The 21398-nt window shown below is 53.1% G+C and overlaps 10 protein-coding genes across 10 annotated transcripts; 5 read left to right on the plus strand and 5 right to left on the minus strand.

Moving 5' to 3' along the window:
• Positions 1-490: 490 nt before the first annotated feature.
• On the minus strand, positions 491-1713 carry J4E90_008075 (uncharacterized protein; the record flags this gene model as incomplete). Its single annotated transcript, XM_051437605.1, has 4 exons — positions 491-774; positions 832-901; positions 957-1447; positions 1500-1713. 4 exons carry the CDS (start codon positions 1711-1713, stop codon positions 491-493), a joined length of 1059 nt encoding a protein of 352 aa, XP_051288416.1.
• A 3028-nt stretch (positions 1714-4741) lies between these two features.
• On the plus strand, positions 4742-6944 carry J4E90_008076 (uncharacterized protein; the record flags this gene model as incomplete). Its single annotated transcript, XM_051437606.1, has 5 exons — positions 4742-4747; positions 4792-5492; positions 5583-6528; positions 6613-6646; positions 6703-6944. The coding sequence occupies 5 exons, from the start codon at positions 4742-4744 to the stop codon at positions 6942-6944; spliced, it is 1929 nt and encodes a 642-aa protein (XP_051288417.1).
• An 86-nt stretch (positions 6945-7030) lies between these two features.
• J4E90_008077 (uncharacterized protein) lies at positions 7031-8280 on the minus strand (the record flags this gene model as incomplete). Its single annotated transcript, XM_051437607.1, has 2 exons — positions 7031-8020; positions 8077-8280. The coding sequence occupies 2 exons, from the start codon at positions 8278-8280 to the stop codon at positions 7031-7033; spliced, it is 1194 nt and encodes a 397-aa protein (XP_051288418.1).
• A 514-nt stretch (positions 8281-8794) lies between these two features.
• J4E90_008078 (uncharacterized protein) lies at positions 8795-10464 on the plus strand (the record flags this gene model as incomplete). Its single annotated transcript, XM_051437608.1, has 2 exons — positions 8795-9011; positions 9059-10464. The coding sequence occupies 2 exons, from the start codon at positions 8795-8797 to the stop codon at positions 10462-10464; spliced, it is 1623 nt and encodes a 540-aa protein (XP_051288419.1).
• A 30-nt stretch (positions 10465-10494) lies between these two features.
• J4E90_008079 (uncharacterized protein) lies at positions 10495-12875 on the minus strand (the record flags this gene model as incomplete). The annotated part of the gene is made up of 3 exons (XM_051437609.1): positions 10495-11288; positions 11337-12731; positions 12794-12875. The coding sequence occupies 3 exons, from the start codon at positions 12873-12875 to the stop codon at positions 10495-10497; spliced, it is 2271 nt and encodes a 756-aa protein (XP_051288420.1).
• Positions 12876-13194: 319 nt separating this feature from the next.
• J4E90_008080 (uncharacterized protein) lies at positions 13195-14101 on the plus strand (the record flags this gene model as incomplete). Its single annotated transcript, XM_051437610.1, has 3 exons — positions 13195-13255; positions 13306-13752; positions 13806-14101. The coding sequence occupies 3 exons, from the start codon at positions 13195-13197 to the stop codon at positions 14099-14101; spliced, it is 804 nt and encodes a 267-aa protein (XP_051288421.1).
• An 80-nt stretch (positions 14102-14181) lies between these two features.
• On the minus strand, positions 14182-15938 carry J4E90_008081 (uncharacterized protein; the record flags this gene model as incomplete). Its single annotated transcript, XM_051437611.1, has 3 exons — positions 14182-15155; positions 15221-15849; positions 15910-15938. The coding sequence occupies 3 exons, from the start codon at positions 15936-15938 to the stop codon at positions 14182-14184; spliced, it is 1632 nt and encodes a 543-aa protein (XP_051288422.1).
• A 389-nt stretch (positions 15939-16327) lies between these two features.
• J4E90_008082 (uncharacterized protein) lies at positions 16328-17506 on the minus strand (the record flags this gene model as incomplete). Its single annotated transcript, XM_051437612.1, has 3 exons — positions 16328-16918; positions 16976-17419; positions 17471-17506. The coding sequence occupies 3 exons, from the start codon at positions 17504-17506 to the stop codon at positions 16328-16330; spliced, it is 1071 nt and encodes a 356-aa protein (XP_051288423.1).
• A 436-nt stretch (positions 17507-17942) lies between these two features.
• Positions 17943-19027, plus strand: J4E90_008083 (uncharacterized protein; the record flags this gene model as incomplete). The annotated part of the gene is made up of 4 exons (XM_051437613.1): positions 17943-18325; positions 18377-18593; positions 18643-18771; positions 18818-19027. The coding sequence occupies 4 exons, from the start codon at positions 17943-17945 to the stop codon at positions 19025-19027; spliced, it is 939 nt and encodes a 312-aa protein (XP_051288424.1).
• A 795-nt stretch (positions 19028-19822) lies between these two features.
• J4E90_008084 (uncharacterized protein) lies at positions 19823-21335 on the plus strand (the record flags this gene model as incomplete). Its single annotated transcript, XM_051437614.1, has 3 exons — positions 19823-19994; positions 20052-20481; positions 20540-21335. 3 exons carry the CDS (start codon positions 19823-19825, stop codon positions 21333-21335), a joined length of 1398 nt encoding a protein of 465 aa, XP_051288425.1.
• Between the last annotated feature and the right edge of the window lie 63 nt (positions 21336-21398).

The following is a 21398-nucleotide window of genomic DNA, read 5'->3' on the forward strand; positions in this document are numbered from 1 at the left end:
GGTGGTGTGCGGGGAAGGATGGGTAGGATGCGGGGGCTAGCTCCGGGTTGGTCGCTCAGGTATCCACTGCTTCATGTTGCAGACGGCTAGTGATGCCAGCATGCCTCGGGTTAATGCGACCGATGAAGATGCTGTCAATCGTCGCCTCTTTTGGGTGTGCGACCGCATAGGGGAAACAAGAGATCGGCAGAGGCTCTGCTTTAAACTTCACATAAGGTCCCAACAATGGCTTCGTGGCAGTGGTGGCTTCATGAGAGGTAACGTAGCCACGATCGACATGCGCGGATGTAGACGCGTGTTGCTGATCTCTGAACTTTACAATATGGCGTTTCAAGCTATCGTGATGGCTCGCACATGGCGTTGTAGGCCTAAAGGACAATCGCATCGGCTACGAGTCAGGTTTTGCACCGGACAACGTCCGCTCCACCAGGTTGGAGCCAGCGGCTAACGTTGCCGCATCATCAGGCCCACCCCATCACGACCCTGGCTTCTACTGACTCTTACCGTAGATGCTTTCTAGCTCAGCGCAGACCGCGTCAGTAACCTCCTTTGTCGACGCCTTGCCTCCCAGGTCGCGCGTGGCAATGCCTCGCTCCGTGATAGCTTCCACGCTTTCCATCAATCTCTTTGCCGCTTGCTCTTCGCCTAGCCATGCTAGCATCTCAGACGCTGTCCAAAAGGTTCCGACTGGGTTTGCGACACCCTTGCCGGTGATGTCGAAAGCCGAGCCATGAATCGGTTCGAACATGGACGGATGCTGGCGTGTGGGGTCCACTGGTAACACTTAGCATGGGCAATGGATGCAACCATGTGGAAATGAAGAATACGTACGGTTGCTGGTAGGAGCGATGCCAATGGAGCCTGCCAGTGCGGCTGCAAGATCGGAAAGAATATCCGCATGCTGGACGAGTCAGCAAAAGCCGAGGTGAGTTCTCAGTACATTGGAAGTTACCTACCAAGTTTGTTGCAACTATCGTATCCAAAGATTTCGGATCGAGTACCATCCGGCACGTCATGGCGTCGACGAGCATCTTGTCGCACTTGACATCAGGAAAGTCTTTCGCAACTTCAGCGGCAATCTCATCCCACATAACCATGCCGTTGCGCTGCGCGTTACTCTTAGTAACGACTGTGATCTGTTTCCTCGGCCTGCTTTGGGCTGTTTCGAAAGCGAAGCGTATAAGTCGTTCCACACCATGCCGGGTGAAGATCGAGACCTCCGTAGCAGTCTCCCACTTCTGGCCTCTATGCGATCGGCCTCCTTGTCCTGCATATTCACCTTCGGAATTCTCTCGTACAATCACCCAGTCTAGGTCGCCATGCTCTGCGTTGCGCAAAGGCGATGATGTTCCCCGGAAGATCTTGGTGGGTCGCACGTTGGCATATTGCTGGAAGGTCTGGCAAATCGCGAGCCGCAGGCCCCAGAGAGAGATATGGTCAGGTACATCTGTTCGGAGTTCAGTACCAACATCGATTAAGACTCAGCATCTGATACATACCCGGGGCACCCACAGCACCAAACAGGATCGCATCATGCTTCTTGAGCTTCTCTAATCCCCCATCAGGGATGTATTGGCCTGTCTTCTTGTAGGTCTCAGAACTCCAGTCGTAGTCTTTAAATTGTAGTCCGAATGTGCCGTCAAGTTCTGCCAGCTTCTTCAATACTTGTACGCCGGCATTGACAACTTCAGGGCCAATGCCATCGGCGCCCATTGTCGCAATAGAATGCGTGCGCATGTTGGTGACTGGTGGAGTGTTGGGTTGGGATAGGGAGTAACGGCTAATGAGTGATCGTAACGGCGGTAAGCACTTGGGTTGATATCTCTTGAGGTTCTATGTGCAGTATCTTTTAAGCCTCATAGTCCGGACTAAGAAACCCCATATTCACACTTCGTAGACGATGGGACTGTTGCCGAGCTCGCCACTGGTGCGCTGGATAAGGGTAAGTGCGGGGGGGACGCGGACAAACAAAGTCCGACGCTCCCGAACCATGCCACCACGCCCAGCAATTCGAATTTATCCTGACGCTTGAAACTATGTGAAATCCCAATGTTGTTCTTGATCGAACCAGAATGGGATGTCGAAGCCAGAGAAAGGGTCTAGGCCGTTGGAGTACTCTGTTGATGAAGCGTTGGCACCCTCCGTTCCAACAAAGATGTTCCAGTAGCTGTTGTGCTCAAGAGAAAGAGCATCGTGATTCAGGTCGCCCGTCGCACTGGAATCGAATGCTGCATTATATGGTGGATACTGCGCGTCATGATGAGGATCGATGACATTCCTCCTTTGGCTTCCGACTTGATCTGGATGGTCGTTGCGGGTAGGTAATGATTGTTCGTGCAGGCATGAACGTACGCTCAATCCATCTTTCTGAGAAAGGGCTGCATCTCCAGCGACCTCTGAGTCGTATCGAGAAGCCATATGAGCAGACTTCTGCAGCATTCGAGCCCGTAAGTCGCGAATGGCCACCGAGCTTGCTTCAGGCCAAGCACTGCCGCGTAGCGTGAGGTGTTGAAGTATGTCGAGACTTTTATCTGCGAATCTTGGTACATGTTAGTAGAGGTAATACAATTTCGACATATTGATTACCTTATGACGATGCTGTGATCAATGCGGCCCTCGTGGGCGGCGTAGAACATGATGAATGTGCTAATCCACACAGCCCAGGTGCAGGAGGGCCAAAGGAGAGCCAAGTGGTAATGATATGTTTGAGACCCGTCTTTGCCCTGGATAGCGGTGTGCAAGGTAGTGATGATGCTACGCGCAGAACTGATGCACTGTTGTAACGCGGCATTATAAGCGACATCTTTACTACCGGTAGCTAAGACGGGACGATACAGCGAGATAATCAACTCGTGTCTAAGTAGTGTCAACACTACAGTCGCGTAAGGAGAAGCACCACATCGGCTATCCGGGTCGATGTAGTCCTCAACATCGTTCCACCATTGGCCAAGCTTAGCTATGATTGATGTCGCTCGGTCAGGATCATGCTGGACGTAGTGTAGCGACTTGTTGCGCAATTCGATGATTTCGCCACGCAGCCTGGCTTGCTGGGCAACGAGGTGCAGCAGCTGGAGATCACGACCTGCAGGTTGTGAGATATGGCACAAAAGAAATATTACCTGACTTACGAGGCTCGACGCGCGTCTGCAGATGATGTTCCGCGAGGGGAAAGCAGACGTCGATATCGTCGTCAGGTAGGCCGAGTGGGAGGCCCATGGATTGGGCAAGAAGCCGATCAACAGCATAAAGTGACCAGAAGACGCGTTGTCGAAGTTCTTTCGTGCTTGATGTGAAGGTCGAGAATCTTGCTGGGCAACGATGAAGGCCTAGCTGCACAGCCATCCGCATAATCAGCCCTCCAAGACGGGAGGCGGCGTTCAAGCGAAGCATAGAGACTAAGAAGAGCTGCACACTGAGTGCGGCTTGTAGCGTGAGTATTGTCGTAGGACGAGAAAGTATCGTCCGGAGACTATCTACAGCAGCATCATACGATGGAAAGACGATACAGGCAGGATGTCGAGTACTCGGTAGCCCTGGCGATTGTCGATGGTCTGCAAGCGAGATGGACATGATCGAACGCACTATCACCAGCTGTAGGTCTTCCGAAGCACCATGATCGGGAAAGCCATTTCTTGCACAACAATCGAAGTACTCTAGGACAGTTGTGGCGTGTACGAAGGGGTAGAACGGGTGCCAATTGGCAAAATAGCTTCCAGAAAAAGCGACCAGTTCGCGAAATGTTATGTAAGAGGTCTGACCGTGTGAGATCTCAGCTTCTCGCCATAAGCGTCCGGAGGAATTCGGTTGCACTAGAGAGAGATGGTCGTCTTCGCCTGGTACGATGTCGCTGCCGGGCGTTTCGCCGTCTGTAGGCACTGCAGAGCGTCGGATCGCACCATAGACTGACCTAATGAAGAAGATGCCGCTGGCACTGCCCACGAAGCCCGTGAACTTGTCACCAGGGACGCTTCGCATCAAGCCCACCTCCCGAGCAGGTTGTTCTGATGTTCGCCGTCGCTTTGCAGGCGGCTGTTCGTCCGCGAAGACCTCGGATGGCGCGTCTCCATCTTGACCACGTTCCATGACCGCGATCACGCTCGGTGATGTAAAAAAGCGATATAGTGCTATATCCGATGATTGTTGGTGCTGACCTGATGAGGCTGGTGAAAGCGCTGGATCTGTAACATCAAGGCGGAATGACGGAGAGAATCAGGCGCGCGAGCTGTCTAATACTGCGTATTTCATCATCTGTGAAGCGCCGGCGACACGCAAAGCGATGAAAATGCCATCGGTGGGCGGAAACGACGCGAAAGTGCACTGGCAGCGGCATCGACGGCGACCGTGCAAACTTCGCCGAGCTCCGCAGCTGACTTGGCGTGGCTGACGCGTGCGCGCCCTCACCCGTTCCATCGCAACATCATCCATGGCATCACCCAAATAATGTCTTCGGCAACTCTTGATGCCGCTGTCGGGCGTCCGCTACCCACCAGGGTCAGCAAGGCGTGTGAGAGGTGTCGTCGCAACAAGAGCCGAGTCAGTCACGCCCTCCCACCGCCTGTCACGCGCGCCGCCGACTGAGTATCCAAGTGCGACACATCGCGCCCTTGCGCGCTCTGCATTCGAGCAAACGTCGAATGCATTGTAAGCAATGTCGAAGTTCCACGCGCACCGAAGAGGAGACGCACCCAAGGCCCCTCCAGCGAAGCTTCACATGAGCAACCGCAGGCTCCAATTCACCATCATGAAGGTACGCATCAAAACATAGATCCAGAAAGCAACAGTCGCGATGAGAGCAGGCGTGCCAGTATCGCAGAAGGTGAAGCCAACTCAGCCATGGATATTGCGCACCAGATCTACCGACTGGGAAGTCAGCCAACATTGAGCCGGACTACATCAGCTATACCGGGTGGCAATGTCTATGGCAGAGCCCCAGCGTCTCGTCTGGATCGCACTCAGAGACGCCCTATAACGGCTATTCTCGGTCATTCTCTGCCGCCAATCGACATGATGCGGACACTCTTGGAAGAGTACTTCGACTCTGTGCATTGGTTTAGCTTGGTCATCTATGAGCCAAGATTCCGGCCAAAACTCGACTCTATCAAGGATGGCCTTGCTTATCCGTCGCAGAAGTCATTCCTCCTCCTCTTGTCTACAGTTGTGGGGATGGGAGCATGGTACAAGTCTCACAAGAAGGACGTGGATACGGACTTCCCAGATGAGGATTGGCGCGCCTGGTCGCAGTCCCTCGTTCAAGGCGCGGGTTCCCAATTGGCTGAACTGATGGACCAGAGTACCATCTCGTCTGTTCAGACGTGTATCTTGCTCGGCTCCTACTATGTCTACCACGGGAAGCCTAATCTATCCTTCGCGTTACTAGGCGCAACCATTCGAACGGCACAAGCCATCGGCCTCCACCGCCAGCCGCTACGAGGCGACCCTCACTATGTCGAAGAGAGGAAAAGAGTCTGGTGGACTATCTACACATGGGACCGGTAATGCGCCCCTCCTTGAAGATGCGAAGGACCTCAGTACAGAGTCTGAGCCTCCTCGTATACTGTAGCATCATTAGCTAACTTGACCAGGTTCGCTTCCATTACGTACGGACGACCCATCGGCATCAACGAGAAGGACTGCAATACACACCATCCGATTGACGTATGCGAGTCGCCCTACTTCAGGAGAACGAACCCCCCAGACGCCGACTTAACAATATGTTACTCGTCCTACCAACGAGAGCTCAACAAACTCTACCTTATCGCGTCACCCATCATCGAGACCATCTTCGGGATGCGGGCGGTGGGACCCAACGAACGGCCGAGCGGACCACAATACACTAATCAGATCACGGACGTGACGGAGAAGCTTTGGGCGTGGCGCCGACGTCTGCCGCCTCATCTTCTACTCGACATGGCCTCCGACTGCAGTATGGATCAATCACGCACCGCACGGGTGCACCAGCTGCAGGCGTTGTCCCTTCAGCTTACATTTGACAACCTCCTTATCATCTTCAATCGCCCGTTAATCGCAAAACAAGTGGACCACCTAATCAGGACGCAACCGGAAAGCGGGCATGGTAACGCACTATCTCCAGCAAGCCTTACGAACACCGAATCCTCATTTCATGCGGTTCATGAGTCCAGCCCGCTCAACAGAAGCCATATGTCGAGCACGGAGCAATGGTGGGACGCCGCGTTGAGAACATCGAAGGTGACTGAATTACCGCGGCTTTCTCAACTAGCCACTGATAGCCACCTGGTAGCTTTCTTGGCTATCAATCTGTTCAACTCCGCCATCGTCATGGCTGTGTTGGCGCTGTCTGATCCACTCTCGGACAGAGCACAGGAAGTGAAAAGGACCATCACACGCATCTTTCGCTTGCAAGAGCTACTCGGCAAAAGGACACAGCTCTCGATGCAGAGTAATGCGGTCCTCAAAGACGTCATCCAGATGCTACTGCGCAGAGAAGCAGATGCGATCTTTGGCGAGAGTGATATGACAAGATCGCATACCGGGACTGCGCAGATGTCTGTCGAAGATACCCTTCGTCTGCCGACGCAACTGCCAGCGAGTGGACACAACAGACAGCAACAGAGTACAGTTGACAGCATGCAGCGCGTTCACGAGAGCATGGCGTCAGTACAGAGAGGTAAGACTGATGCATCCCCGAAGCTGCGTACGAATCTAATCACCTACTTTTCACAGTGTTTCCCGCCCCCCTCGACAACGTCTCCCGTGACGACACAGCTTATGTCCCGCAATGGGTCACGAACGACGGTGGCATGAATCACCTGCCTAGCGAACACAATGATTGGACAAATGCTAGCACCGGAGACTTGAACCTCGAAGGCGAGCTGGACTGGATCAGCGATGATAACGGTGTTGATGTTACTGGCAATGGCCTATACTGGTTCTGGGATTCCGTCTGGAACGAGCCACAATTCTAGCTGTCGCATCACAAACACTCTTCGGTGGGCACGCGTCTCAATTCCAGCAATTTCGTGATTGCGATATGTGTTCAGCGCATCATACACTAGAGCCTCGGGAGATCGGACACACGCGTGCGCTGCTCGGTGCGACCCTCTGCGAACACCCTATCGATGCCTGGTCCATATATGAGCGACTTGATGCCGACTCTATCCGCAACATTCTGAAAAGCCTGTTCCGCATTTGAAAACGTGAACTCATGAGTAATAAGACTATCTAGTTGAACACGATTGGACTCCAGTAGCTGGATGGCAAGCTTGTAGTCTCCTGGTCCGTATCGAAAGCTTCCTTTGAGCGTAGCTTCTTTGTCGCAAATCTGGCCGATTGGAAATGCGATCTTGGGAGCGCCCAGCCCAGCTTGAACGAAGACTCCACCGCGTTTCAATGCAGCTACACCACAGTTGATGCATGGCTCTGCTCCTGTTGCATCGATCACAACGTCAAACCCTGCATCCAGCCCAGCCTTCTCCAAAACTTTCTGAGCATTCGTTTCTGGAAACCCAGCTTCCATCATGTATACGTCGTCGGCACCGAAGTCGGTCGCAAAGCTCAGCCTAGGAGCCACTGCGTCAATAACCACGACTTTCGCAGCGCCGAAAGCCTGTGCCACAGCGCAACACAGCAAGCCTATGGGCCCGGCCCCGAATACCGCCACAGACCTGCCCTGAAGACTTCCGGCGAGTCCGCAACAATGCACAGCTATGCTTAGCGGCTCCACGAGGGCACCTTCACGGAAGGATATGTGTGACGGCAGCTTGTAGCAGCACTCTTCGGGTAGGCAGTAGAAGGTCGATAACGTGCCATTGTAGGGAGGGGTAGCAGCGAACTGCATCGATTCGCATAGGTTATATCGGCCGCGTCGACATGTCTCGCAGGTGTTGCATCCTACGCCAGGTTCCAATGCGACGCGATCGCCCACGGACAGCCCTTTGACATCTGATCCGCAAGCATCGACAATACCAGCAGACTCATGACCGAGGGTGATTGGGCTTTCGACTACATATCTGCCTATGCGCCCAAATTGCCAGTAATGTACCTAGATCGCCGTCAACGTTGACGAACACACTGCAGACCACAGCGGGCGATACGTACGTCAGAACCACAAAGACCGGTAGCCACAATCCTTACGCGAACATGCCTAGGAGTTGGAAGACTCGGAACTGGCCCATCCTCGTATGAGAACTGCCTCGATGGGCTCAGGACGAAGGACGTGTTCATTGGCGCTGTGAGTCGGTTCTCAGGCGACGTCAAAGACCCAGAGGAATTCTTGGGTTCGTGAACATCAGCTGAAGACATGACTGTGAAAAACAGTGTACGGCAATGATTAGAATTGATGTCTCTATCTTGAGGCCCTGACTATATCACCGGCCAGGCGTTCTTACCCGAGTGCGAGAGCGACTGCAGTACGGTTCCGGCGGCTCATGCAGGCTGCTGACCTTCCGATGTGCACGAGTCGGAGCCGCCAGCCCGGAGTTTTCTGCCCCAGCACCGGTTCCGCGGCTCGTGAGAAGAGCGCTTCTGATTGGCTGGCAAAGCATCCCTTAGCGCTACAGCGTTGATCAACTTCTCGAGAAACACACTAGCATATGCCGACCAAATTTCGTCGCTGCAGGGCCAACGTTAGGACCGGAACCGTAACATGACCTGACTACATACGATGATGCCGAATGTGCTCCACTACGAAAATCTGGGGACGATAAAGCCGTCAGGCTTCCCCAGATTTCTCCATCATCCCACCGCATCTCCTTCCGTGTGATCCATAGCACGCACTACTTCTCTACTCTTATCTTGCTCTACACTGGTTGAGAATATGGCTGCCCGCAGTAACTCAGTCGCCAGTCAGAGCGCCAACATCCAGCAGCGTGCCTCGCAAATAGCTGGACAGGTCGCTGCTGAACAGGGATGGCTTGAAAGCAAGCTAAAGCCGAAGAAGATCACGGCCAGGTACCCTATCAAGGGCAAGACCTTGTTGTTCGCAACATGTGGCTTTGGCAGTCTTGGTGATGCCTTGTTTGGTTACAACTCAGGTGTGTTCGGGTACTTGCATGTTGATCAACAATACTGATTCCGCTAGGTATCATGTCTGGCCTACTGGTTAACCCAGTATTCGTCAGGCGTTTCTTCAGCGAGTACGGTGGCGCAGATGGTAGCACAGCAGCCGTGAATCCATCCATCACAGGAATTTCCGTTGCTTGCCTACAAGCCTCTGCCGCTGTCGGTGCTCTCATCGCCGGACGTCTCGGAGACATGATCGGTCGCAAGCGCACTGTCCGTCTCGGTGGTCTCATCTACTTCCTCTCCGCCTTTATCCAGATCTTCGCTCCAGGTTTCGCAACTTTCGTCGTCGGACGTACGATCCAGGGCTTCGGAGTCGGCTTCTTGTCTATGACAGTCCCCATCATCCAAACTGAAATTGCGGCACCCCACGCTCGAGGTCTCATGGTCGGCATCGAATACACATGCTTGATTGCAGGGTACATGTTGTCGTGCTGGGTTGACTACGGCTTCCATTTCATGCTTCCAGACGCGCTATCTTGGCAGGGCCCATTCATCATCCAGATCATCCTCTCGTTCATCTTGGTGGTCATGTCATTCTTCCTCCCGGAAACTCCAAGATGGCTAGCAAACAACGGTTTCATGCAAGAAAGCCTTCAAACAGTCGCAGACCTCCACTCGAGCGGCGATACCGATGCCCCGCACGTACAAAAGGTTTTTCTCGAGATCCAGGAGGCCGTCGTTTACGAGGCTGAGCTCGGCAAAGCTGGCTGGATGGAAATGTTCACCCGTTACCGCAAACGCACAATCGTCGGCGTCACAGTGCAAATGTTCGCTCAACTCAACGGCATAAACATCATATCCTTCTACCTCCCTTCAACGCTCTCCAGTGCTGGCTTCTCGGACGAGAAATCCCTTCTCTACACCGCCGCGAACGCGCTCCCTTACACCGCAGCCACTGTCGCAACCTGGTGGCTAGCTGACCGCTGGGGCCGCAAGCCACTCCTCATCCTTGGCGGTGTCCTCATGGCCGCTCTTCTCGGCATCGTGTGCGCCTTCACAGAAGCTTCCATGCCCATTATGACCCGCGCAAACGGACAATTCGCTTTTATCATGCTGTACAACATTGTCTACGGTTTCACTTGGGGTCCAATGCCATGGTTGTTACCTGCGGAGATCTTCCCGCTCCGCAGCCGCAGTAAGGGCATGGCGCTTGCGACGACGTCAAACTGGGTCTTCAACTTCATCATCGGCATGGTTTCGCCAGACGCTTTTGCGGGAATCGGTGGGTACTTTTACCTTGTCATCGCAGGGTTCTGTCTCTTCTCCGCAGGCCTGGCGCACTTCTACTATGTTGAGACAGCGAATCATTCGCTCGAGGAGATCGCAATTGCATTCGGCGATAGGGCTTTTGCGGATGGGGATGGGGAGGTCATGGATACTGTCAAGGCTCATGATGAGAAGATGCATAAGGATAAGGTCTGAAGGGCTGTGGTCATCGAACAAATATGTAGTTCAAGCCAGCTTGGCGATGTATTTCTCTAAGCTCAACCCGAGATTCACAACGAATTGCCACTGCGTGTTACCGCGAAAGAATCTGGACCAGATATTCAACACAGCCAGACCAAGCGCAAACGGCTCGCTGGGTACAGTCAAGAAACCATCAGTCTCTTCAGCATCTTCAAAGTCAATCACCGCATACGCTTCTTTGATGATACATCTCACCCAATGAAGAATGCGATGCTCAGATCGCGACAGTGACTCCTCACGAAATGGACGAGGGATAGAGCACAGCCATTTACCGAGGAAGATTGCGCACTCGAAGCTCGATATGGCATGCTGAACGCTCCAGAAGAACGCTTGGCTGCGCGCAACCCTGTCGATACCTAGTCGGACGGGTATACTGAGTGCATGGGTTGAGTAGAGCAGAGCTGACAGTATATTGTCATTGCGCTCGATGTCTGGGAGGTTTGCTAGACCGTTGGCTATGACGTCGGTGTCGCGCGACTCTAGATGACGGTAAGGTCCTATGTCGAGGGAGAGCCGCACGTAAGCCACCACCAAAAGTGCGCTTGACGTGAAAGGGATAGGCCCGCTCTCGTTGTTGGGGTCGAGCATTGATTCTGGGGTCTGTTGCCAGAGAGACGTCCATGCGCGGAGTGCGCGGCCAATGACTTGCAGCTCTGCAGCTGAGATTGTTGCAGGTGATGTGGCGGGGAAGGAGAGCTCCCTGACTACATGAATCCGCTGAAGCAGTGCATGGAGAAGGATATAGTTGCCGATTGGGCTCGGAATTGGATGGACTAGTTCTGAAGTATGTTAATTCACGTTCGATAGCTCTTCCGATAGTAGCTTACCTTCATTTGTCGTTCCCTGCAAAAGTATCGACAACGCTTGCTGAAAGGGCATGTGATCCTCGCGTCCGTCGCGCTGTAGCGCAGCCCACTGTGCGGCACTACTAGCCTGCCAATCCGGTGTACAGCAAGGGAGTCGCAGATGAAGTTCGCTGCTCCAAAGCAGAGGATGGATGTTATATGCAATGCTATGCACGTTGATGTAACAAAAGGCCACGAGCTTTGTACGTCTGGATGACTCGCGCTGTACCCAATTATCCCACATCGCTGCTCTAGAGGTCGATATGTTCCTGGGCGGCTCCTCTTCTTTGAGACCAATATCTCGAAGTGACTGCACTAGAAGGCCTCGAAGTGCGAACGCTTGCTGAAGTAGGTCTTTCCTTTCCCACGTCGCAAACCCTACCAGGATCAGTAGGGTCTTCGCCATGTCCAAAGGCGACCACGGTCCTGTGCGTCTGCTAATGAAATGCGCTTCTGGCGAGCATATGTTCGTAGAAGCGATGAAGGAAAGAGTTTGTGGCCCGAAATGCGACTCTTCTTGTCGTAGGCGTTCGAAGACAATGGCTTTCGAGACACGAAAGAGACGTTCGGAGCTTCTTCGCTCGAAGCAGTACTGCGCTCCAGCAGCGCACATGGCCAGTGTCAACTCCAAAGGTGAACATGACGGTTTGTAAGTTGGCGCATGTATGAACGGGAAGTGCGAATGAAAGCCACCAAAGAACGCGGTAATATACCTAGTAAGGGTATGTCGGGAAGGGATCTGGAAGTCGGCGATGGGAGGAGCGAAGCTCTCAAGAAGCGACACCAGGAAGTTGCGATGCTCATCCGTTACGTTGTACGTTCCGTTTCTCGTTCTCTTCTCGCCATCCTGTGTGTTGGATCGCAAATGGACCTCATCGTCAGCTGGAGCTGATGGTAGCCATGTGCTGAAAGGCGTGCCGATGTCCTCTGCACCTGGGGAGGAAGGCTGATTTTCTGGTTCTCGGGAGTGTCGCCGAGATTCCTGACGAGGTTCTCCTAGTCGCATCCAGTCAAAGTCGTACTCAGGCGTCCATTGGGCGGATAGTCCAACACCATCGATGAAGTTTACAAAGTCACGGAAATCTTCAAACCCTTCGTCGCGATATGGCGGCGCCGGCTGGAGTTCTTGATAGGTGGGCGGAGGATGTTGCAAATCAAGCTGGCTTGCGTGGACCTGCGGGACGAGATGCGCTTCGACGGCCCCAGCGCTGGGGACGTTCAAAGCCGGTGCGTCTATTGTCGTCGCTGTTTCAGTCGACGTTGTCGACTCTGCATCAGGATTGCCAGCATGGTGCGTGATGCGCCAATGTCTAGTAAGCAGGTCACGCCGTGTGAACGCTTGTCCGCATCGACACGAGTACGGCTTCTCTCTAGTATCTATGCTGACATCAGTTCTGACGACGCCCTCATCGTGGAGTCACTTAGTTGAAGGCACGAACGTGTACGAGTATGGCGAATCAGATGCTCTGCTCGCTTGAAGCTCCTGGAGCAATGGGTACAAACGTGAGCGAGTCCGTGCATGTGGTGTGAGAATTGTTGGAGTTGGAGGTGAATTGGAGCGAGGTGGGTCTTGGTCTTTACTTCAAGGTTTTGCCCTCGGCCAATTATGTCTGCGGGGTAAATAGCGCCGTGGTTAGCGCAAGGCGTATCTTCGGAGTAGGTGGAACGCTTACTCCAAGATAGCGGAACTCGACGGGATGGCCGCCGAACGTCTCGCCGGTAGAACGTCGTGTCGGTAAGCTATCCCTTAACCAATCTTGAGTGCATTCATGCGTGCATCAAATCAATCAGTGAGCGCGTATCTCGGTAGATCACGCTTTCACCGCCACATGATAGCAGTATGGCATCGCTTGCAAGATTGCTCCCAGGTGTAGCCGTCATCACAGGCGCTGGAGGAACTGGTAGGTGGCTATCTTATGCGACGTTGAATTGCCATGCTCATGATGATCAGGCATTGGTGCGGCCGTAGCGAAGGGGTTCGCCCGTTCAGGCTGTTCGCGAATCGCCATCACCGACATCAACCCGAAGACGCTCGACCAGACCAGGGACGCTATCCTGCGCATTAATCCTTCCGCTCAGGTCTTCCAGCGAGCTGGCGACATCGCGGATGAGACGTTCGTCGACTCATTCAACGATGAGACCTTTTCCAAGTTCAAGAGGCTTGACTATGGGGTCAACTGTGCTGGTGTGCTCGGAGGCGATGTCATCAAAGCTGTAGAGATGACGACCGAACATTTTGATCGACTCAATGCTACCAACTACAAGGGGTCATGGCTTAGTTGCCGTGCGCAGCTGCGAAACATGTTAAAGCAGAAGCCGCTTGACGAGCATCCGAAGCAAAGAGGTTCTATTGTCAATATCGCTAGTCAGCTCGGCATCGTAGCAAGGCCGGGTGCTGGTAAGTTGATCGTGTCGTGACATGCAGGATCTCAACTAACGAGCGTTGTACAGCGGCATACTGCGCGTCAAAAGGTGCCATCATCAACATGACACGCGCGAATGCTATCGACTACTCCGATGATGGCATACGCGTGAACTGTGTTTGTCCTGGGGTTATTGAGACACCTATGACTACGACGTCGCCAGCTATGGTGGAAGCTTTGAAGCCTGCTATTGAGATAGCGCCTATGAAAAGGATGGGCACGCCGGAAGAAGTCGCTGATGCAGTGCTTTTCTTGTGTTCAGCGCAATCATCGTTCATCCAAGGCCATGCATTAGTTGTGGATGGTGGCTACACGATAAATTGATCGGAAAGATATCGCGATGACGAGACATATTGGTTGAAATAGCGAAGCCAATTTTCGGATATTTTGAATGACGACATATTCTACAGCTTCGTAGCATGCTTCGACTCTTGGTCTTGTCGCACGCCGATTTGTTTCCAGTCGTTTGCCGACTCCCAGGCAAAAGCCGCATCTAGTATTTTTTGTTCCTGCCAAAGGCCACCGACCAGCTGCATACCAACCGGTAAACTGACCTCAGGATCAACACCCGAAGGAGCAAAGCCTACGGGAAGTGACATGGCCGGATGCCCCGTTACATCAAAAATAGCGGTGTTGATGGTAATGCCCATACTTGGCTTCAGCGCGTCTATTGGCGCATTCTCCTCACGCTTCCAGTCTATATTGGGCGGTGCTACGAAAGGCGTTGTCGGCATAATGATAAGGTCGTACTCCTGAAACAGCTTCTCATACGCGTCGCGAAGCTGTTGGGCCACATTCATGGTTTTCGCGTAGAGGCCCGGGTAATTCTGCATCAGCGAGAGGCCGTTGATCATAGTATTCTTCGTAGATGGAAAGAGCTTTTGGAATGTTTCGTTCGTCCATGGTTGTCGCGCCGCTTCGTAGGCTGTTGAGAATAGTCCTCTCCGACCGTGCGCGTATCCCAACATGCTGAAGGTACCTGCGATCCGCTGTTGGATGGTCCAAATAGCTGGCCCTTCTAGGTGAAGGGGTAATGAGACCTCTTCGACAGTAGCACCTAGTTCTTCAAAGGACTGAACGGCTTTTCTCACGGTTGATTTGACGTCTTGGTTCACGAGACGGTGCTCGAAGCCTTCTTTAAGAATGCCAATCTTCATTGCTGCGACCGAGCTTTGAAGACGTTCTGCGTATCGCTCAGACCCATGGGTTGGCGCACCAAGTGTACGGTCATCATAGTCATCCCTTCCGCCGATTGCGTCAAGACACAAAGCAACGTCGCGAATTGATCTTGCTATGGGCCCAGCATGATCACTGACAGCGTCGCCACTGGATATACCAGTGTAAGGAACAAGTCCATGTGTTGGTTTTAGTCCAATACCTAGTGTAGATTGTCAGCTTCGCACTACATCATGATATGATACGCAACAGTCATGGTGTACTTACACCCACAGAATGATGATGGGACACGAATACTGCCGCCTTGATCAGCACCAATCGCGATATCTACCAAACCGCCACCGACTACTGCACAGCCACCAGACGTACTGCCACCCGCGGAGTACCCTCTCGCATACGGGTTGTGAACGGTACCTTGCGCTGAAGTGAATGACGATGTGGAGTTGCAGAAGTTTTCACATATGGTCGTCCCCACGATGTCAGCACCAGCATCTAATGTGCGGGTAACTACGGTGGCGTCGGAGTCGGGTGTCCATGCAGCGATGGCGTCTGTTCCAAAGAACTGTGGTACTCCGGCTACTGCAATGTTGTCTTTAAGACATACTGTCTTTCCTTGGAGGAGATGTCCTTGTGGGTTACCACGTATTTGGAACTTATGGGCCCAAGCATTGCCGAAATCTTGCTCTTCTGCCGATGGTCGGTGAATTCGTCCTCGCGGATATCTTTCGGTATCGGTAGGTGCTGTATAGTCGGGAAGTTGGAGTACATGCTCTGCCACATCGTGGACCGCCGCTAGCAATTGGTGGTAGTCCCGAGACTCGTGTGCTGGGATGCCATTACTGATGCCAATGCTTTGTAGTACTGATTCTGCGTCCCCAACCCGTACGAGATCCTCACTGTAATACCGTCAATATGCGCACAATCTCCATTTAAACAGTGAAGTATCTGGTACTGACCTTAGAGGCGAGTCGAAAAAGACAGACATGATGGTTACGTAGGTGCGGCTGTGTGAATTGGATACTACGATAGCTAAAGTCAATATAAGAGTTTGCTGAACGGTATACTCTGCCGCAAGACTTTGACCATATTCAGGTAGATGGGATGTCCTTACGTACCGTTTGACCAATGGTGAGCAAGTGGGTCGACGGTCCCACAAAACAAACTAAGAGATTACGCCTGAGGCTCTCCAAATGACCCCAACTCGTGGCGAACTCGATTCGATAACGTACCAGAAAGTACCCAGAACCTCGCGTTTTTGAGGGTCTGCATTGCTAAGTTTCATAATGTCAGACCAAAGTCCAAAAGACACGTAAAAGACACGTAAGATTCCAAGTCTGCTCGTAAGAACAAGCTCATCCCCGGCCGAACGGAGGCTTATCCTTTCATATTGATTACTAGTCGGCCTTTCATAGATGCATGCTGGTATCTTTCTATGAGGCTCGGTATCTCCGTAAAGCTCAAAACGGTCAAATGAGACGAGATGCCGTGCTTGGCTACGACCTTGAGCATGGACTCAACTTCCTCCGCACTAGCGACATAGCTGCCTTTTATGGTGAGCTCATGGAATACCATAGCTTCCGAGTCGAACTTCCAACTGTCTTTTGGTAAGCCGAGCGGAACCATAACACCGCCGTTGCCCAGTTGCTGAAGACACCACGCGTTGGCTGGTATCGAATCTGTGCATACTATGATGCCCGCGAGACCTTCGCCTGAAGTAAACTCTAGTATCTTCTCTTCGGCGTTCTTAGCGCTTGAGTCCATGACTAGATCAGGTCTCAAGTGGTCGGGCAAGTCGAGCGCAAGCTGACGGCCTTGTTCACGGTTGTCCATGGCTATCGTCCGGTAACCAAGGGCTTTGGCGAATTGTATTCCAAGCTGACCCAGACCCCCAACACCTACAATGGCTACGGCATCGCCTGGTTGAACCTGGGGACTAAGCTTTCGCAATGCGCCCCATACTGTCGCCTTTCATGCTATTAGCAATGATGTCGCGCAAACGATTTCGACCAAAGGTGGACCTACGCCAGCGCACATCAAAGGCGCTCCCTGTTCGAAGGAAACTTCATCAGGGAGGTGCACAGTAGTATTAGGATCTGCCAGCATGTAGTCGGCAAATGCGCCGTCGTGTTTGAAGCCAGCTACAATCCTGTTCTGGCAGAAGCGAGGATCAGGACGTTTCGCTCGTCTTCCGTGCTGTCGACATCCTGCGCATTGTCCACAAGGATTCTTGTAGTTGAGAACGCCAACGCGATCTCCAACTTTCCATGAGCCCTGCACTTTCGCGCCAATCTGTACAATCTTTCCAGCCGGCTCGTGCGATGGTATCATGGGAAGGGCCGCCGGAAATTGACCATTCCAAACCTGAAGGTCCGAGTGACAGAAGCCGGCTGCGTAAACTTCGACAAGAAGATCATTGTCTCCGCATTGAGGTACAGCTCGCTCACATAGCTGATACGGTTTCTCATACTGATGGAATTTGTTAGATACGATTCGAGGTGTTTCATGACGTCATCATACCTTTACGATCTGTGCTGCGCGCATCTTATCAGACATGTTCGTAATTGACCATGGATGTACTCAAAGGTGCGCGCCGCGTTACTACACTCAACACCCTGCTCATCGTCATCGCGACTTCATGCGAACGCGTCTTGGAGAGCGTAGGACCGTTTTCGGATGTTGTTGGAGACAAGATTTGGAGGTGGTTGGGGTCGACGATAAGGCCAAGCGAGGGGCAGCTGCGGAGGCAGGGGCAGCTGGCAGCTGGCGCATCCCATGACGAAATAGACAAGCGCGCCGTCGGTCCAGCATCATTCCATCCCACTTACCCCGCCATAGCTCTCAGGTTCGGCATCATGGCATTAAGAAGAAGTAGTCCCGTGCGGGTAGTTTGGTCTGACTGTTCCCACACGAATCCGTCCGACTGATAGCTCTTCGTTTGATCCAATTGACAACCTCATCCACTCATCATTTCCCATACAATACAGCTATCATGGGCAAGAAGCGCGTTCTCATCTCGTACGGTGTTGATGTAGATGCGGTATGTGGATGGCTTGGGTCGTATGGCGGAGAAGACAGCACCAGCGACATATCGCGTGGTCTGTTTGCTGGCACGGTTGGAACGCAGCGCCTCTTGAAGATGTTCAAGAAATACGACATCAAGACTACATGGTTCATTCCAGGTCATAGTCTCGAGACATTTCCGGAAGACATGGCAGCAGTACGCGATGCAGGACATGAAATAGGCCTCCACGGTTACAGTCACGAGAACCCCTCCGATATGAGCATGGAACAGCAACACCACGTGCTAGACAAGACTTACCGCATGTTGACTGAGTTTGCTGGCAAGCCTCCCCGAGGAAGCGTTGCGCCATGGTAATACTCCGAAGACCACCGCTGGAGACAGTACGCTGACTATCTCGGTAGGTGGGAAACAAGCCGCGAAGGTGCCGAACTGCTGCTCTCATACGGTATCGAGTACGATCACAGCATGAGCCACCACGACTGTCAACCTTACTATCTGAGAACTGGAGATACCTGGACCAAGATCGATTATAAGAAGAAGGCCAAGGACTGGATGAAGCCACTCGTTGCAGGTCAACAGACTGGCCTAGTTGAAATCCCAGCAAACTGGTATCTTGACGTAAGTACGACTTACTACGCGCTGATACATCGCTCACACTGAATGTTAGGACTTGCCACCTCATATGTTCATCAAGGCTTCGAAGAACAGCCATGGCTTCGTGAATGCGCGAGATACCGAGGACCTATGGAGGGACCATTTCGACTACTTCTACCGCGAATACGACGAGTTCATCTTTGTAAGTATCCCGAACTGCCTGAAGGACTCGTCTAACACTCTTGCAGCCCATCACAATCCACCCTGATGTTTCTGGACGACCACATCTGCTGCTAATGCATGAGAGGTTGATCGAGCACTTCAAGAAGCACGAGGGTGTTGAGTTTGTGACGATGGAGGAGATGGCGGATGAGTTCAGGAAGAAGAACCCCCCGCCCAAGGGAGCGCTCATGCCATCTGAAGCGGGACTCAAGTTGAAGGAGTCCCCGATTAACTAAACAATTTGATGTCATTTTTTATTTTCCGACTTTGCTTTTTCCGCAGATCGTCTTTTGCAGATGGTAGCGAAGACGCAACGCAGCAGTGCCTAATGCGAACTACGAGCTAGCTGTCACTAGCAGGCCAGAGACAACATCACCACTAGCCCGTGGCATCTACAGTACGGTCAGATCACGAACATGCGCCACCTAGCTCCGCATGAACGCCGTTCTAGAAGCCAGCCCCGCGCAGGAACCGCCGTCATACGCAGCCACCGGCAACTGCCAAACGAGCCACTGCAGGGTGAACGCTAACAACACCCCACCCAGCAATCGGGCATATCCACCGCCTCCAACCCCCTCCCAGCTCCCAAGCTATGCAGCATCCACGCGCCGCACCAAGCCCTCCGCTGCTCATCTCCGCAATCAGTTGGAGTAACGATGATCCCCAGGCGACCCTTCCCTCCAACCGGGGTAACCATTGGAGGCACCCCTGCGCCTGAATCGCGTAGCCGATGGAGACGCCCGCATCGCTCTCTCGCCACTATCAACCTCCAAAACAACGGGGCAGAGCGGGCTGGCAAGATCCACTCCTGCCCCGGATTCTGAGAGATACCGCGTTGGCGTGCTGATTACCACGCGGGTTATCAACGTTCTACCAGGGCACCTGCATCTGGCAAGGATAGGGCCGTTGCGTGGCATGCGTACATGAACGGATATATATACAGTGACCCAAGTACCGATACTTGAAGAGTTGAACAACTGTTCGTTACTCAATCTGGGTCGACAGCACAACTACTTGACGGCATCGCCATCATGTCGGCTGAAAAGCAAGACGATGTCATTGCGCCCGCACCGAGCACCAGCTCCGAGAGCATCAACGGGAAGGTTGACCTCGAGAACGACGGCGAGATCTTCAAGCGAGGAGAAGGATACGAGGACTTCCGAACGGTGTCCTGGGTTCACACCGCAGTTATCTTCTTGAAGCGTAAGTAATGGCCTTCTCCAGTTCACGACCATTCTGCTAACGATCATCGCCATATAGTCATCTTTGCGACAGGAGTCCTTACAATCCCCAGCGCAATGTACACGCTCGGCGCCTTCCCCGGCGCCATCAACGTGCTCGGCTGGCAAGCCCTCAACACCTGGTGCGCCCTCGTGCAAGGCCAATTTCGGAACAACCATCCAGGCTGTCATTCCATCGCCGATATGGGCCAACTAGTCGGTGGCCGTATTGTCAAAGAAATCACCGGCGTCCTTTTCCTCGTCGCGTTCATCATCGTCGCGGCATCAGGTATAGTGGGTGTATCGACAGCACTAAACGCGCTATCCAACCACTCCCTCTGCACAAACTACTTCTCCATCATCGCAGCGATTATGGTGGGCACGTGTGCGAGTGTACGCAAGTTTGAGAAGATTGCTTGGGTTACGTGGGCGGGATTCATTTCTGTTTTCGTCGCTGTCTTCATCGTCGTGTAAGTTTTCCAATCCTTCTCCAGCCCTCAAGACCACATATCTAACCCATCCCAACAGCGTCGGAGTAACAACCCTCGACCGCCCTGCCGCAGCCCCCCAATCCGGGCCCTACGAATTCGGCTACCACGTAATCGGCCACCCGACCTTCGCCGCAGGCATCACAGCCGCCAGCACAATCTTCTGTTCCGGCGCGGGTACCTCCGCCTTCCTACCCGTCATGTCCGAGATGCGCAACCCGCGCGAATTCAGCAAAGCCGTAAACTGGTGCATGGGCCTCGTGACCGCCGCGTACCTCTCCTTCAGCCTTGTCGTGTACAAGTGGTGCGGGAAATGGGTTGCATCGCCTTCTCTTGGCAGCGCAGGACCCATGGTGAAGAAAGTTGCGTACGGCATTGGTCTTATTGGACTTTGTGTCAGTGGCGCTTTGTATGTGCATGTTAGTGCGAAGTACATCTTCGTCCGCATACTGAGGAACTCGAAACATCTTCAGGCGAATTCGCCGGTTCATTGGGGTACCTGGCTTGGTTGCGTTACGGGTATGACGGTTGTCAGCTTCTTGATCGCGTCCGGTGTGCCCATCTTCAACTATCTGCTTAGTCTGGCGGGTAGTGTGGCGTTTGCGCCGTTGGCGCTGGGTCTGCCTGGGTGGCTGTGGATCTACGACCACCAGGGCTACTGGAAGGGGAACTGGTGGCAGAAGATCATGTATGCGCTGCATGTTATCTTGATCGGTATTTCGGTCTTCCTGACGATCGGAGGCACGTATGGCGTCATCGTCCAGATCATGGACGCGTACAAGGATGGGTCGATTGATTCGGCTTTCTCGTGCGCGGACAACAGTAACTCGTCGTAGGTGGTTTTCTATTTGCTAGTTAGACATGGTTTGAGAGATACCCTCGGTCAGTACCGTAATGAA

This window comes from Alternaria incomplexa (genome assembly GCF_024043165.1).
Source record: "Alternaria incomplexa strain BMP 0042 chromosome Unknown scaffold_12, whole genome shotgun sequence".
NCBI classification, from domain to species: Eukaryota; Fungi; Ascomycota; class Dothideomycetes; order Pleosporales; family Pleosporaceae; genus Alternaria; species Alternaria incomplexa.